Here is a 14,520-nt window from a genome sequence, read left to right as displayed (position 1 = left end):
TATCCCTCCATTCTCTGCATATCACGTGCCTATCTAAAAGTCCCTTAAATGCCCCTATTGTATCTGCCTCCACCATCGTTCCTGGCAACATGATCCAGACACTCTCGATTCTCTTTGTAAAAATAACGTACCCCCACCCCTATATTTCCTTCAAAATCAGCCCCTCTGACCTTTATGCCCTCAAGATTTGACATTTCCATGCTGGAAAAATATTCTGACTGCCTATAATAATCTATCTTCTATATTACTAAAAGTCTGATCTTGACCGCTTTTGGCCCACTGTGCTGCGATTTCCGAAAGACGCCGCCACCTACGGCCGTCATTTTTGGTCACCTCGCTCAGCGCCCCCCTCCACCTTCCAGGACCGGAGGATTTTTCCCATCGATGAAAAATCAGAGAGATATTAATGTTTTTAAAACATTCCCCATTCTCTCTGCTGCCCCTGCTGGCGGCAGGGGAGAGGGACTATAAACCTGAAAGTGTAGTCCCTCACTCAGTCTCTGCCAGACCTAGGAAGCGACAGGGTCACGGCTCTCTGAGCTGCGAATAACACTGAACGCACGTCTACTCCACGGTGAGTCCCCTCGATGCGGCTGTAAAGTGGCTGCTGCCCAATTGTTTGCTTCGCCTTTTAAAAAAGTTTGTGTTCACAAAATGAATTTTGGTTGTCAGGTGGCTGCTGCCCAATTGTTTGCCTTGGCTTTTTAAATCGTTGCAACAGTTGGCTGCCAGCCCAAGAATCCATTCGGCCCACAATGTCTATACTAGCCCTCTGGAAACCAGTACCTTTGGCCCGCAACACCCATACTAGCGCAAAAGAAAGCCCCCCCCCCCCCCTCACTGGCGAGCAATATTGGAATTGGTGGAGAGGTGGAATATTGCATTGGTGACCAGCCCTCCCGTGTGATGCTGGGACCCAACAGGTCCCACTTAGTCTAGTTATATATACTTCTATCAGGTCTTCCCTTAACTACCAACATTCCTGAGAAAACTCTAGTGTGCTGTCTGTGTAGAGTTTGCATGTTCTCCCTGTGACCATGTGAGTTTTCTCCAGGTGTTCCAGTTTCCTCCCAAATCGTAAAGATGTCCAGATTTGTAGATTGATTGGCTTCTGTAAATTGCCCCTAGTGTGCAGGGAGTGGATGAGAAAGCAGAATAACATGGAACCAGTGTGAACGGATGATAAATGATCGGCGTGGACTCGGTGGACTGAAGGGCTTGTATCCATGCTTTTTTTTCAATCTATTGATCGATATTCTCTCTTTTCCCACCATTACACCTGGATCCTCCCTGCATCCCACCTGGACTGTCCTCCAACCATCACATCTGAACTCTCCACTTCTGTCCATTTTACCTAAACTATCCCTCTCCTCCCTCGCGCTCCTGGACTGTCCCTCTTATCCATCTATCTCACCTGGGGCCTGTCTCTCCCCTCTCATCACACTTGGACCTCCCCCCCCCATCACTAATCTGGATCTTCCCTTCCTCACTCACCTGGACCCTCTGTCCATCACTCACCTGGACCATCCCTTCTGCACTCACCTGGACCCTCCTTCTACTCCCTCCCCCTCACTTGGACCCTCACTCCTCTCCTTCCTCTCGCTTACCTGGACACTCCCTCCACCATCACTCACCTGGATCGTCCCTCTTCCACCATTCACCTGGACCATCCCTCTCCCTCCATCACTTATCTGGATTCTCAGCTGGACCCTCTCCTCCCTCCCTTTCTCACTCACCTGGTCCATCCCTTTCTTCCTACCCCTTCACCTGCACCCTCCATCCTCCGTCACTCACCTGGACCCACCCTCTCCCTCCATCTCACCTGGACTTCCCCCTTAACACCCTCCTGCTATCGCTCACCTGGACCCTCCCTCCATCTTACCTGGTTCCTACCTCTCCATCCATCATTTAACTGGATGCTCCCCCTCCCTCCACTCACTTGGTGCATCCATCACTCACCTGCTCTCTCCCTTCACTTACCAGATCCTCCCCTCCCCCCCCCCCCCTTATCTGGAATTTCCATCCTCCCTCTCCTCCTCCCTCTGGACCTTCTTCTCTCCTTCACTCAGGAGAAGAGGGTCCAGAGGGAGGAGGAGAGGGAGGATGGAAATTCCAGATAAGGGGGGGGGGGGGGGAGGATCCTGGTAAGTGAAGGGAGAGAGCAGGTGAGTGATTGCACCATCTGCCCCTTCCATTCACCTGGACCCTACATTACTCACCTGGACCCTCACTCACCTTTCCCCTCCATTCACCTTCCCCCTCCATTACTCACCTCCCCCCTCAATTCACCTGGACCCACCATTACTCACCTGGTCCATCACGCCCCCCCCTCCCCCCCCCCCTCTCACCTGCTCCTCCTCCGTCGTCGCCCCAGGCAACCGGTGGGCGGGGCGAGCGGCGCGAACCGGAAGCCGCGCGGGCCCACTTCCGTTGGCGGCGAGGCGGACATCTTGAAGCTGCGGTGGGACGAGCGGCTCTGGCACGGCCTGCGACTGCTGCAATCCACAAGGCCGGCGGCCCGGGGTGAGTGCGCCTCCTCACCGGGCCGGAGCAGCGGCCTCGGCCGCTGTCAGAGCTGCGCACCCGCCGTTGTGGCCTGCTCTCGCAGACGGCAGCGGCTGTCAGTTGGATGTGGGCCCGCGGGGCAGCCCGGGGTGCAGAGTGAGAGAGGGATTAGGAGAGGAGGGGGGAGGGGAGGAGAAGGTATTGGGAATGAGATGGGAATGAGGGGTGGGGTGGGATGGGATGGGATGAGGGAGAGCAGAGTAGAAGGGGAATGGAGATATGTGGGAGGAAGAGAAAGCGGTCAGGATATCCGGGGAATAGAGGAGGGGTAGCTAGGGTAGGAGGAGGAATGTGTGGGGGGAGATAACGGGGAGAAGAAGGTTGGGGTGTGGATGAGGGAGAGCAGGGGGGGAGTGAGGGAAGGGTGAGGAGGGCAAATGAGGGTTAGGGGGTGAGGAGGAGTGAGATGAGAGAAGAGGATCAGGAGAATGAGAGAGGGGTGTATGAGAATGAGATTCGTGCCTTAGGAGTCTTATTGGGGGATGTGAGGGAGAGTGATACCCGAGGATATGGGTGGAGAGGTTGAGGGGAGGGAAGCAGAAGGTACTGGTAAAGGAGGGGGAAGGTGATGGTATGTGTGTGGTGATGGAGGTTAATTGGAGCGTCTGGATGCTCTGACGACGGGGGAGAGGAGTATTTGAGAGCGCTGTCAGAAGTGGGGGTGGTCAAGGCATTTGACACTGCTCTGCTGTCATTGTCAAGAAAGGTTCTGTAGTTTTGTTAAGAATAGCTTTGCTGTTACTGAGGGAAGACTGCTTAGTTTACAGCGTATTTAAGTATATGTTGCTTGTTCTTTCATTCAAAATATATGAGGCACTCTGCTCCCATTTTAAAGGTGCATTAAAGTCCCCCTACTTGATAGCCATAACATCTCGGAATAAAACCTGCTGTTACATTAACTATATAGACATGTCTCAGCTCATTGAAAGAGTGGTTGTGAATTGCTGCCTTGTCGGCAAAGTGCATAGAAAGTTCATAGCTCATTGATTTGTGGGGGTTGGCTTGTTGGATAAATGTTGATAGTCAGCGATTAATTGGCTCTTTAACACCTCAATTCAACCAATTCAGGCACAAATATATGTACACATGTGTGTGCACAAGCTCTATTTCTCCTGTCTGAGTAGTCACACAAAATATATAGTCCACCGACCCTGCATTAGTATCAGATATTTGATTCAATTGGTGTTCATAGTGTTACTCCATTTTCAACCTTTTTTCTTGGCAACGCCGTTTGCTTCGCTTTCAGAAAACCTCTAAATCTTTGTACTTTTTTTTAAACTACCATAAATTTAAATGGCTGTCGAGCACGCTAAGATGAGCAATTATTTGATTATGATGATGATGATTGAAAAGTACAAAAAAATTGTAGATGGCAAAAGAAGTTTCATACAATGATTTAATCAGCTACTCATTGAAAGCACTGGGAAAGGCATGTTGGCTACATACAGGATGAATTCTATATGAGTACAACATTCGTTGCATAGAAGGAGCTCATTCCGCCTGAGTGCATTTATATTGTGAATGTTGCTTCTGACCCTTTTCGTAACTTCATCTCACTCCTTGAAAATAAACTATTCTTTTCACCCTTATGCAGTGATCTGCAATTCTAGATACACTTTAGCTTCTCAGCTGTATTAAGCTATCATTCCTGAAATTTTGTTTGAATATATTATTGACTGCCAGGATTTTGAGCTTTTTCTTGAGTGCAAACATAAAATTAGTTTTATGTTTATTTATTGTCACGTGTACAGAGTTGCAGTGAAATGATTGTTCTGTTTACTATCCAGTCAAATTATACAAACATAGTACAATAGATCCTCTTCTGAAACAGCATGCAGTCACCACGTACTGACACCATCTTGCAACTTCCAAGTCACTGAAATGTCCGATCCTGACCTAATTTCTTATCTTCCCATTTTATGCACTGGTGTCCTGGCAGCACTGAATTGTTGAAGTAAAGGTTGGCCTGGCCCACTGCAATGCTTCAATCTTTGTCATTAAATTATTCCATAATTTTGCGAAGATTTTAATTTCTCAGTTCAGAAGTCTTTAATTATAGTTCTCTTGAATCAGTTTATGCTGATATCTTCAGGTCTGCAGCACATTCCCTTTGGGGTAATCCCTTATCTATTATCTAAATCTCCATGCATTTGTTTTCTAACTGACATTTTATCCAGTTGTAATTGTTGCCCCGATGCAAGTATCTCACTTTTCATCCTTCCTCTTCTAAATATAGATTTTTTAATTAAAAGCCTTTTTATCCACGGATGTCTCATTACTTTTTGCAAGTCATTGTTTGCAATTCCTTTGGATATTTTGGACATTGGTCTGTGAACAAGTTTATTTTTGATTAAATTATTCCTTTCAATAAATTAATTTATGTTGATATGCTGTGAACTTGTATTCTCAGGCTACCATTTTATTTAACTTTAAGATATCTGCTATTTTTACTCAATCTCTCTGCTCTTTCATTTGAAATTCTAGCCACAGCCTTATCCATTTTATCTCTAGTAATATGGTCCGATTCCATCCCAATGATGCAGATCGTTTATGTTCTAGTCTGGTGGTATTCTGAATGTTCGTTCTGTTAAAGTCATTTCTTAATACTGAATTCCTAGCCCTTGATTCTCCGTAACCTTCTCCCTCCATTTGATCATGAAAAACCCATCAACTAGATTTTTCCCCTTTCATTTGTATTACATTGAAAACATTTCTGCTTTATAAATATTGATGTATACATAATAAAACTAAATTGTTTATTATTAAAGAAATCCTTTAATTTAAAAAAGAGCTGGCAAGTTGTAGAATGAGTTTCACAATGGGTCATGCAGTTCAAAACTGTTTAATCAGTAACCTTGTTTTCCTGTTTGGAATGCTTATTTTGCTGGTTCGGCAGGAAAAAAAATAACGTTTCTCTTTCAGGAAACCTGTTCCAGGATCACCATGACGGATTCTAAATATTTTACGACTACTAAGAAAGGTAACGGCTTTTCTGTGTTATTAGATTTTAACAACTGTAAAATACACAAAGAATTATGAGTAAACTAACAAAACTTTTCAAGTTATTTACTGTGGTTGTTGCAAAAACAAATCTGCCTTGTAAACTAATCATTCTATTATAGTTCTGTATGATGTTGTTATTTATGGCTTCTGAATATTCAGATTACAATTTCTCTTGTGTCCCAATGCTCAATTGTACTTTATTTTGCAATGCTTCTCTCACTTAAGTACTGGCACTTTCTTTCTTGGAATGGGGTGATAAAAGTACATGCCAATTTTATGACTTTCCTCTCAGTTTCTGACACGTTGAGATTCCTGCTGCTGGATATCCAGGTTCACTAGTAGACTGCAGCCCAGTAATTCTGTTCTGCTGTTGATTTAGATTACGGATGATCTCAAATATAATATAAATATAAAGAAAATATATTTTCTTGCTAGATCCCCCAACTCCCTTACTCAGCACAAATTCATATAACTCAATCTGAAAAAGTTTCCTTGAAAATGCCTCGAGTGAGATAGTTTAACATTTCCAGTGCATTTCATGTTTAGTGCTTTCTAATTTCACTTTGATATGACTGGGTTTAGGTTTTAATATTCTGTCTCCATATTCTGAACTTTAATCATTAGATGAAAACACTCTCTACATACATTATATTAAATTTCATTTTCTATTTATTCACTTCAGTTATATTCCCTTTCAACTGTGAAAACCATCTTTCTGCCTGTTATCTGGGTATAAGGTGCATGTGAAGCTTGCTCAAACATTGGCTCAAAGGTAACCCAGTGACCTCTGATGTTTGTGAGTGCCAAGTCATTTTATCACATGCAGTTAGAAGAAATTAGTTGAATCTGGCATCATGTTCGGCGTGGGCCGAAGGACCTGTTCCTGTGCTGTACTGTTCTGCTCTAAATACCAAAATCTCTAGTATTTGCTATGGGAAGATAAGCACCATGCTCAGAATGCAAACCATTGTGAGAATTATTGAGCCATTGTTACATTTAAAATATAATTACTGAGCTGTCATTGTGAACTCTATTTCTCCACCTATATTGTAACATCTTAGTCTGTGACAAGCGTTAGATTTAAAATCTTTGGAAGTAACTATGTACTTTTGTACTGAATGGTACAAATTATTGTATGGTAATGCAATAATTTATTTGAAGCTGTGATAGCAAAATTAGGTTTTTACAAAGTGTTTTAGCAAAAATACAAAAAATAGATTTTCATAAAATGAGGAACACCTCTTGGTTTTATAAAATAATCCCAATATGCTGACAATGTCCTAGCCTTATGCCTCCTGGGGTTTTTGCAGACATTTTCAACCTCTCACTACTGAGGTATGAGGTTCCCACCTGCTTTAAAAGGGCATCAATAATACCGGTGCCCAAGAAGAGCAAGGTGACGTGCCTCAACAACTATCGACCAGTGGCACTAATGTCTGTGGTGATGAAGTGCTTTGAGACGTTGGTTATGGTGGATATCAACTCTTACCTCAACAAGAACCTCGACCCACTACAGTTTGCCTACCGTCACAGCAGGTCATTGGAGGATACAATCTCATTGGCTCTCCACTCTGCACTGGACCACTTGGACAATAAAAACACTTATGTCAGGCTGTTGTTTATAGACTACAGCTCGGCATTCAATACCATCATCCCCTCCAAGCTGGTTGCCAAGCTCACAGAACTGGGTCTCTGCGCATCCCTCTGCAATTGGATCCTCGACTTCCTCATCCACAGACCACAGTCTATTCGAATTGACAGAAATACTTCTTCCTCATTAACAATCAGTACGGGAGCACCTGAAGACTGCGTGCTCAGCCCCCTGCTCTACTCACTCTATACTCAGGACTGTGTAGCCCGTCACAGTGCGAATTCCATCTTCAAGTTCGCTGATTACACCACCATTGTTGGATGAATTACAGATGGTGATGAGTCTGAGTATAGAAGTGAGATCGACTGGTTGACCAAATGGTGACAGCACAACAACCTGGCTCTCAATATCAGTAAAACCAATGAACTGATGTGGACTTTGGAAGAAGAAGGATGAGAACCCACAATCCTGTTTATAGTGAGAGAGTCAGAAACCTCTAATTCCTGGGCGTGCATATTTCCGAAGATCTTTCCTGGACCCAGCACATTGACATAATTATAAATAAAGCACATCAACCCCTCTCCTTCTTGAGAAGATTAAGGAGATTCGGTATGCCAAAGAGAACTCTTGAACTTCTACAGGTGCACAGTAGAGAGAATATTGACTGGTTGCATCATGGCCTGGTTTGGCAACTTGAACGTCCAAGAGCAGAAAAGACTGCAGAAAGTTGCGAACACTGCCCAGTCCATCACCGGCTCTGACCTCCCCACCATCGAAGGGGTTTATTGGAGTCGCTGCCTCAAAAAGGCAGCCAGCTTCATCAGAGACCTACACCATCCTGGTCACACACTCATTTCACTACTGCCATCAGAAAGAAGGTACAGGAGCCTGAAAACTGTAACGTCCAGGTTCAGGAACAGCTTCTTCCCTACAGCCATCAGGCTTTTAAACATAACAACCTCAAATAGGCTCTGAACTACATTATGCTTTCATTCTACCAAGAAGTGTGTGCATTGATGTTGTAGTTTAACTATAATTTACACAGTTTTCACATGGCCTTAATGTTCTTGTATTATGTGCCTTGGCTCCAAAAGAAGCTATCACGTAATAATCTTACACTTATTCTACTCACTCCATGAATCTTTGGACAAAACCAGGATTCTAAGAAATGCTACAATTTTTCTTCCCAAGATGCAACAATTTTCACCTTGAGTTGAATTTCATTTGGCCGTGGGTGATGTTCCCCAGACTATCAGCCAGTTTTATTTTTGCCATCCATTAATTATATCTCCTTATTTAAGACAGATTTGTTGATGTATGTGTGAGCAATAAATCCTGTTACACCCTTCTATAAACAGCCTTCCAATCCTTGCGTTAAACTTCATTGCACGAGTTGGAGAAGTGGGCAGCAAAAAACGTTATCTTCCAAAGCAAAGGCTGCAATGTTTAGCATGCAGGAACTATGGTTTTAGGTGTAAACAGCCCAAATGGTCAATAAGAACCTGGACAAAAAAGCAAAACTATTGGAGGAACTCAGCGGTTGTGCAGCACCTGTGGGGTGAAAAGGAATTGTTGATGTTTCAGGTAGAGACCCTGCATCACAACTGACTTTTGCTAAAAATTCCAACATCTGCAGTCTTCTGTATTTCCAGACATTTGATAATCTTTCTTCTGAATGGATAATTGAGCCTATATTTATATAGTATTTTATCTTGAATGTTGTAATATATTGTCCAAGAATTTAATCCCAGTTGGTCCAAATTGAGGCAGAAGACTTCTGACACTTGCATCTGGAAAAATAAGATCCCTCTAGTCCATCATGCATTGTATTGCAAATCTGATTCACTGATGCCTTAAATTTAAAATTCCCCCTTTTAATATGACAACTGCTAAATTGTCATTAACTGGAGGAAATTATTTTTAAATGATTTTAGGTGATGTGTATCCAGTGGTAATTTCAAATCTTGTCACAATGCTTGGATTTTGTGAACACTAAATTGTGAAATTCAATGTTAATTCATGTAACTTGCTTGCATGAAAAAACTTGTATTTGGATAGCGCCACAAAGTGCTTTGCAGTCAGTTTGATAGTACTTTTTGAAATGCAGTCACAATTGAGATGGAAGAAATATGACAGACAACCTTTGCGCAATATAATCCCACAAACATCCAATATAATCCCACAAAATTAGTAGATAAAATGATTCTCTAAATTAATGGTTGAAGGATAAATACTTGTCAGGAAATAGTCATACAGCACAGAAACAGGCCCTTCGACCCAACCTGTCCACGCCAACCAAGATGCCTCATCTACTCTCGTCCCACTTGCTCAGGTTTGGCCCATATCTCTCTTAAGCCTTTCCTATTAATCTTTGCTAATTTCATGGGTCTTTTATATCTGAGGGCATACATACCTACTGCTGCTGAATTCTAACACCACTTTTGGTATTAGATACAGACGTCTTTAATCTCTCATCCTTTTTGGTTTGATATATTTCATGGATTGATGTGATATTTCTCTATATCCTTTTCGCCAACACTAAAATTCTGGTGTCGATGCAGCAAATTTGAATATCGCAGATTCAACAATTTAAAATTCTGACAAACAAAATGCATTTAGTGAAGAGCGACATGCAAAGCAAATTGGCATAGGTACGTTTTGATAGAGTGACAACAGTATAGAGACCGTAGCGCCTCCCGATTAACTAAAGCGACGCTAGCAAGACTGTGTCAGAAAGAGAGTACATGGATTATCCTCGTGCAGTGAGCTGTTCGTGGTCTGCTCATGCTCTAGTCTTACATATTGTAGTGCAATCTTATTTTAGCTCTTGAATGGCCGATGGGTGCAGGGGTGATTTAGGGCCATCTGTTGACGTACATCTTCAGAGTCAGTGTGTCTGTTGTTTCCTTTCTCTTTGACTGGTCACAACTCTTGTTGTTTGCTGATGTTGTTCTTACAAGGGTGGACAAGCTATTGGTAATTGTTGACTTATGGATGGATTTATAATTCTGCAATTATCGTTCAGCACTAGCTGCAGTTTGCTTTTGTGTGGGCAAAGCTCTCCCGTTGCAGTGACTTACTCGCCACAGCCTTTACTTCTCATTGTCTCATTTTAAGCCTTGCAAGAGAATGTAGTCTGGATTTACTCTAGTCAAAATAGGAGTTTCCATGCCATGGCCTTGAGTCTTTCCAACTGCTGATACTTTCACTTTTCACTACGCCCAGCAATATTGTTAGAAAGGATATAGCTAACATTTCCATAATGCTGCTGTGACAATACTGAATTTCAGTGTATGGTGATTGGAGATAAGATTACTCCTTGGTTGTGGCACATTTTACATTGTAAAGTGCTCCATCAACTACACTTGCTCAGATAATAAAGTGCCCAATTTGACATGTTTTGTCTTTTTTTCCCCCATAGAATCTGTTAACTCCATTTGTTGTAAAAAATTGGCTTCCCAAATTATGTTCATGAGTTCCGTTGTGATAATATATTTTAATGTATTTAAACTAATCTCCCCAAACCAGATGTGAGAAATATTCAGGAACATAGAAATGAAATGACTTTGTAAACTTGGCTTTTCATAATTAATTTGTTGGGTTTAACTACAGTCAAGTCAAGTCACATTTATTTATATAGCACATTTAAAAAACAACTCTCGCTGGCCAAAGTGCTTTACATTTGTTATAAGAATAGCACAACAAAACAAGCTACATACATATATACATGTAGCCCTCACTCAGAGGACGTCAGGAAAGGCTTGGGAGTATAAATAAGTCTTTAGTCTTGACTTAAAAGAGTCGATGGAGGGGGCAGTTCTGATGGGAAAGGGGATGCTGTTCCACAGTCTAGGGACTGCAACCGCAAAGGCACGGTCGCCCCTGAGCTTATGCCTAGACCGTGGGATATTCAGCAACCCCAAGTCGGCCGATCTGAGGGGCCTGGAGGTGGAGTGGTGGGTGAGAAGACTTTTTATGTAGGTGGGGGCAAGCCCATTGAGGGCTTTGTAGACATGGAGGAGAATCTTGAAGTTTATACGGAACCGCACAGGGAGCCAGTGTATTTAATACTTTAATTTTGCAAAGTCCAGTTTTGCGAATGTTTTATTTATCCATGGGTTAGGTTTGTCTATTTTAATTTGGTTATGAACTTGAGCAACATCGATCATTTGTTTGTTTTATGGCCATGTTTGCATCTTATCTTCAGGCCTATGGTGTTATTCACGTTCAAGGGCTTCAATGTAAAACAATAGATGTCATTTATTAATTTGTACAATGCCAAAGGTATGCATTAGAATTATAATCTCATTGGTGAAAGATTGAGAGAAATCTTTAGGTATGATCTAGTCACAAACTTGTGCTGTGCTTTGATGAAATCTTGTGCCATAATATTAACCTTTTGCATTGTTTGGTCCTCTCAATCATTATATTTGCAATTAATCAGTTCTCTCCATGACCTTCAGACTTTAGAGATACAGCGCAGAAATAGACCCTTCGGCCCACCGAGCCCACGCCGAACCAGCAATCACCCCATATCCTACACACGAGGGACAATTTACATTTTTTACCAAAGACAATTAACCTACAGACCTGTACATCTTTGGAGTGTGGGAGGAAACCTGAGACCCGGAGAAAACCCACTTGGTCACAGGGAGAACATACAAACACCGTACAGACAGCCTGGTCTTTGGCGCTTTAAGGCAGCTACTCTACCACTGCATCATCTGTCTTGCAAGTGCTATCTGGGTGCTCTGGGTGGTCCTTGTAAGGAGAAAAACATTTGGGTGGGAGGGCTGAAACAATTATTCCTGCAGACACAATTATGGCAAGAAAATCTTTCATTCAGTATATTAACGTCCATTTCAATTGGATAGTTTAGCTTGACGTGGCTTTTATATTTGAACGTCATCAAAAAAATAAAAGTGTATTTATTTTCATAAATAATGTTGCAATTTCTTCCCTATAGTCAGTCTTAATTTGTTGCATTTCCTCAATACATCCTTGATTTGGTAATTCACGGGCTAAACCAAACCAAATCGTTCAGTGGTGAATCTTTAATTGTTTTCTCCATTTTGCTTCTCGTATAATTAATTTCCTTTTCCAAAAGTGCCTATGTGGAGTTTATTCTGTTCCTCTGTTTTTATTTTTAAAAGACCAAGTTCTTTAAATTCAAAATGTTCTCAATATTTAGCCCTGGCAGTCAATTATGGTGCTGAATTTGTACCTTGTAGAATACGTCCTTCGTGAAGCAGAAGGCACCTTCGCCCTCTATGGACTATTAGATATTATGGTTTTACTAGGATAACTACTACTACTACTGCTGCAAACACAATTGTCCAATTCCTGCAGGTTTGCGATTTCAGTGTGGAATTTCCCCTGTGCAGAAGCAAAACAGCCGCAAATTCTAGAAATCTGAAATGGAAAAGATAATGCTGGGAATAATGTTTCAAAACGGCTGTTGACCTTTCATCAGAATACGTTACAATCGATCATGCTTCAGGCTTTAAGCAAGTACAGTGTAGAGTAACTTGGTAGCGTTCTTACCTTTCCAATTCTGCTGAAGGGTCCACAATTGAAACACTTCAATTTAGCTCAACACGCATTGCGTGATATGAGTATTTGTTTAAGTTATTCATCTCTGTCCATTGTATCAATCAAAGAAACCTTGATGCTGAACTTGATGCCTGTTTCATTATGGCATTTTGATCTAAATATGATGCAGGCGAGCCCTGTGTTATGGCTGTATGTGTAATGGAAATTAGTTATTACAGAATTCAGGAATCACTACCCAAAAATTTAAGATACAGAACAAAATTTACCGTGACAGATGATGTGGGTGTAAAAAGTAAATAAATTCAATATTTTATTTTTCCAACTCTCCTGACACGTGCGGAGATGACGCGGCTTTGCGTTATGGAAAGTCATGATATGGACCGTTTTTTAAGAACGTAATCTCTCCCTGCACTTCCCCCAAAACTATCATGGGGACATCTGCAATGGAAAATCTGTGTGAAATCAATGATGGAATTTTTCATGGTGAATTGTAACAAAAGCTTAGCAATTTTCTCAGAGAGACCATAAATATTTCCATTGGCTAACAGTAACACTCCAAATGGAAGTAAGCAAACATTCCAATGTGATGCAAATCATTCACCTCTGATGCCATGATGAATTTTTGTGAACTATTGCTTGGAATTATGAAGTATATCTTTTCTGAAAAATGGAAAGGCACCATTTCACTTTTCTCTTGGTAAATCTTCTGTTAAATCAAATAGAGAGAGTAAAGATAGTTTTATTGTCATATATCCCAGATAGAACAATAAAATTCTTACTTGCAGCAGCACAACAGAATATGTAAATAAAGCCATGTTCCGTCATCTGCAGGAGAAATATTTGAACTCAAGGCAGAACTCAACAGTGACAAGAAGGAGAAAAAGAAAGAAGCAGTGAAGAAGGTGATTGCATCAATGACTGTTGGGAAAGATGTCAGGTAAACACAATCTTATGATTTGTTTTAACCAATCGGCATTATACAACTGGGTGGGACAAAGTAGGTGTATATTGCAATTGTGCAATGAAGGAAATATTTTTTTCACGGCCCTTAATATGTAAGCGAGAATGTTAACAGAATACATGTACTTAATTTAACATCTCTTTGATTTGCAATAATTATAGTGTTATGATTTATGATTGTTTTTGAATATACATCCAAAGGCACTAGTTTTTGTAAGGAGTCGAGGCGTAGCCAGCTGCCAATATTTTATTATTTTTGTTGGTGGAGCTACTTCTTGTCCACCCACGTGACGTATCATTGCGCACCCACTGAACAGGACCTTAATATTCAGGGTAGACAAAATGCTGGAGTAACAGCGGGACAGGCAGCATCTCTGGAGAGAAGGAATGGGTGATGTTTTGGGTCGAGACCTTCTTCAGACTGATGTCAGGGGAGTGGGTGGGACAGAGATAGAATGTAGTCAGAGACAGTAAGACTGGTGGGAGAACTGGGAAGGGGGAGGGGATGGAGAGAGAGGGAAAGCAAGGGCTATTTGAAGTTAGAGAAGACAATGTTCATACCGCTGGGGTGTAAGTTACCCAAGCGAAATATGAGGTGCTGTTCCTCCAATTTGCGCTGGGCCTCACTCTGACAATGGAGGAGGCCAAGGACAGAGAGGTCAGATTGGGAATGGGAGGGGGAGTTAAAATGCTGAGCAACCGGGATATCAGGTAGGTTAAGGCGGACTGAGCAGAGGTGTTCAGCGAAACGATCACCGAGCCTATGCTTGGTCTCCCCAATGTACAGAAGTTGACACCTGGAACAGCGGTTAGATGAGGCTGGAGGAGGTGCAAGTGAACTACTGCCT

General features: G+C 42.1%; 1 protein-coding gene across 2 annotated transcripts in view; it reads left to right on the top strand.

Annotated features, from left to right (window-relative positions):
* Nucleotides 1-2,393: 2,393 nt before the first annotated feature.
* The window catches only part of ap1b1 (adaptor related protein complex 1 subunit beta 1), a 58,823-nt gene continuing 46,696 nt past the window's right edge, over nt 2,394-14,520 (top strand). For both annotated transcript variants that reach the window (XM_055655862.1, XM_055655861.1), the window contains exons 1-3: nt 2,394-2,523; nt 5,488-5,545; nt 13,544-13,649. In XM_055655862.1, coding sequence (XP_055511837.1) covers nt 5,509-5,545; nt 13,544-13,649 — 143 coding nt within the window. In that variant the 5' untranslated portion in view covers nt 2,394-2,523; nt 5,488-5,508. The remainder of the gene's footprint in view (nt 2,524-5,487; nt 5,546-13,543; nt 13,650-14,520) is intronic.

Source organism: Leucoraja erinacea, chromosome 25, assembly GCF_028641065.1.
Source record: "Leucoraja erinacea ecotype New England chromosome 25, Leri_hhj_1, whole genome shotgun sequence".
NCBI lineage: Eukaryota > Metazoa > Chordata > Chondrichthyes > Rajiformes > Rajidae > Leucoraja > Leucoraja erinaceus.
The sequence above is the reverse complement of the archived record's forward strand: the minus strand, read 5'-3'. Positions and strand labels throughout refer to the sequence as shown.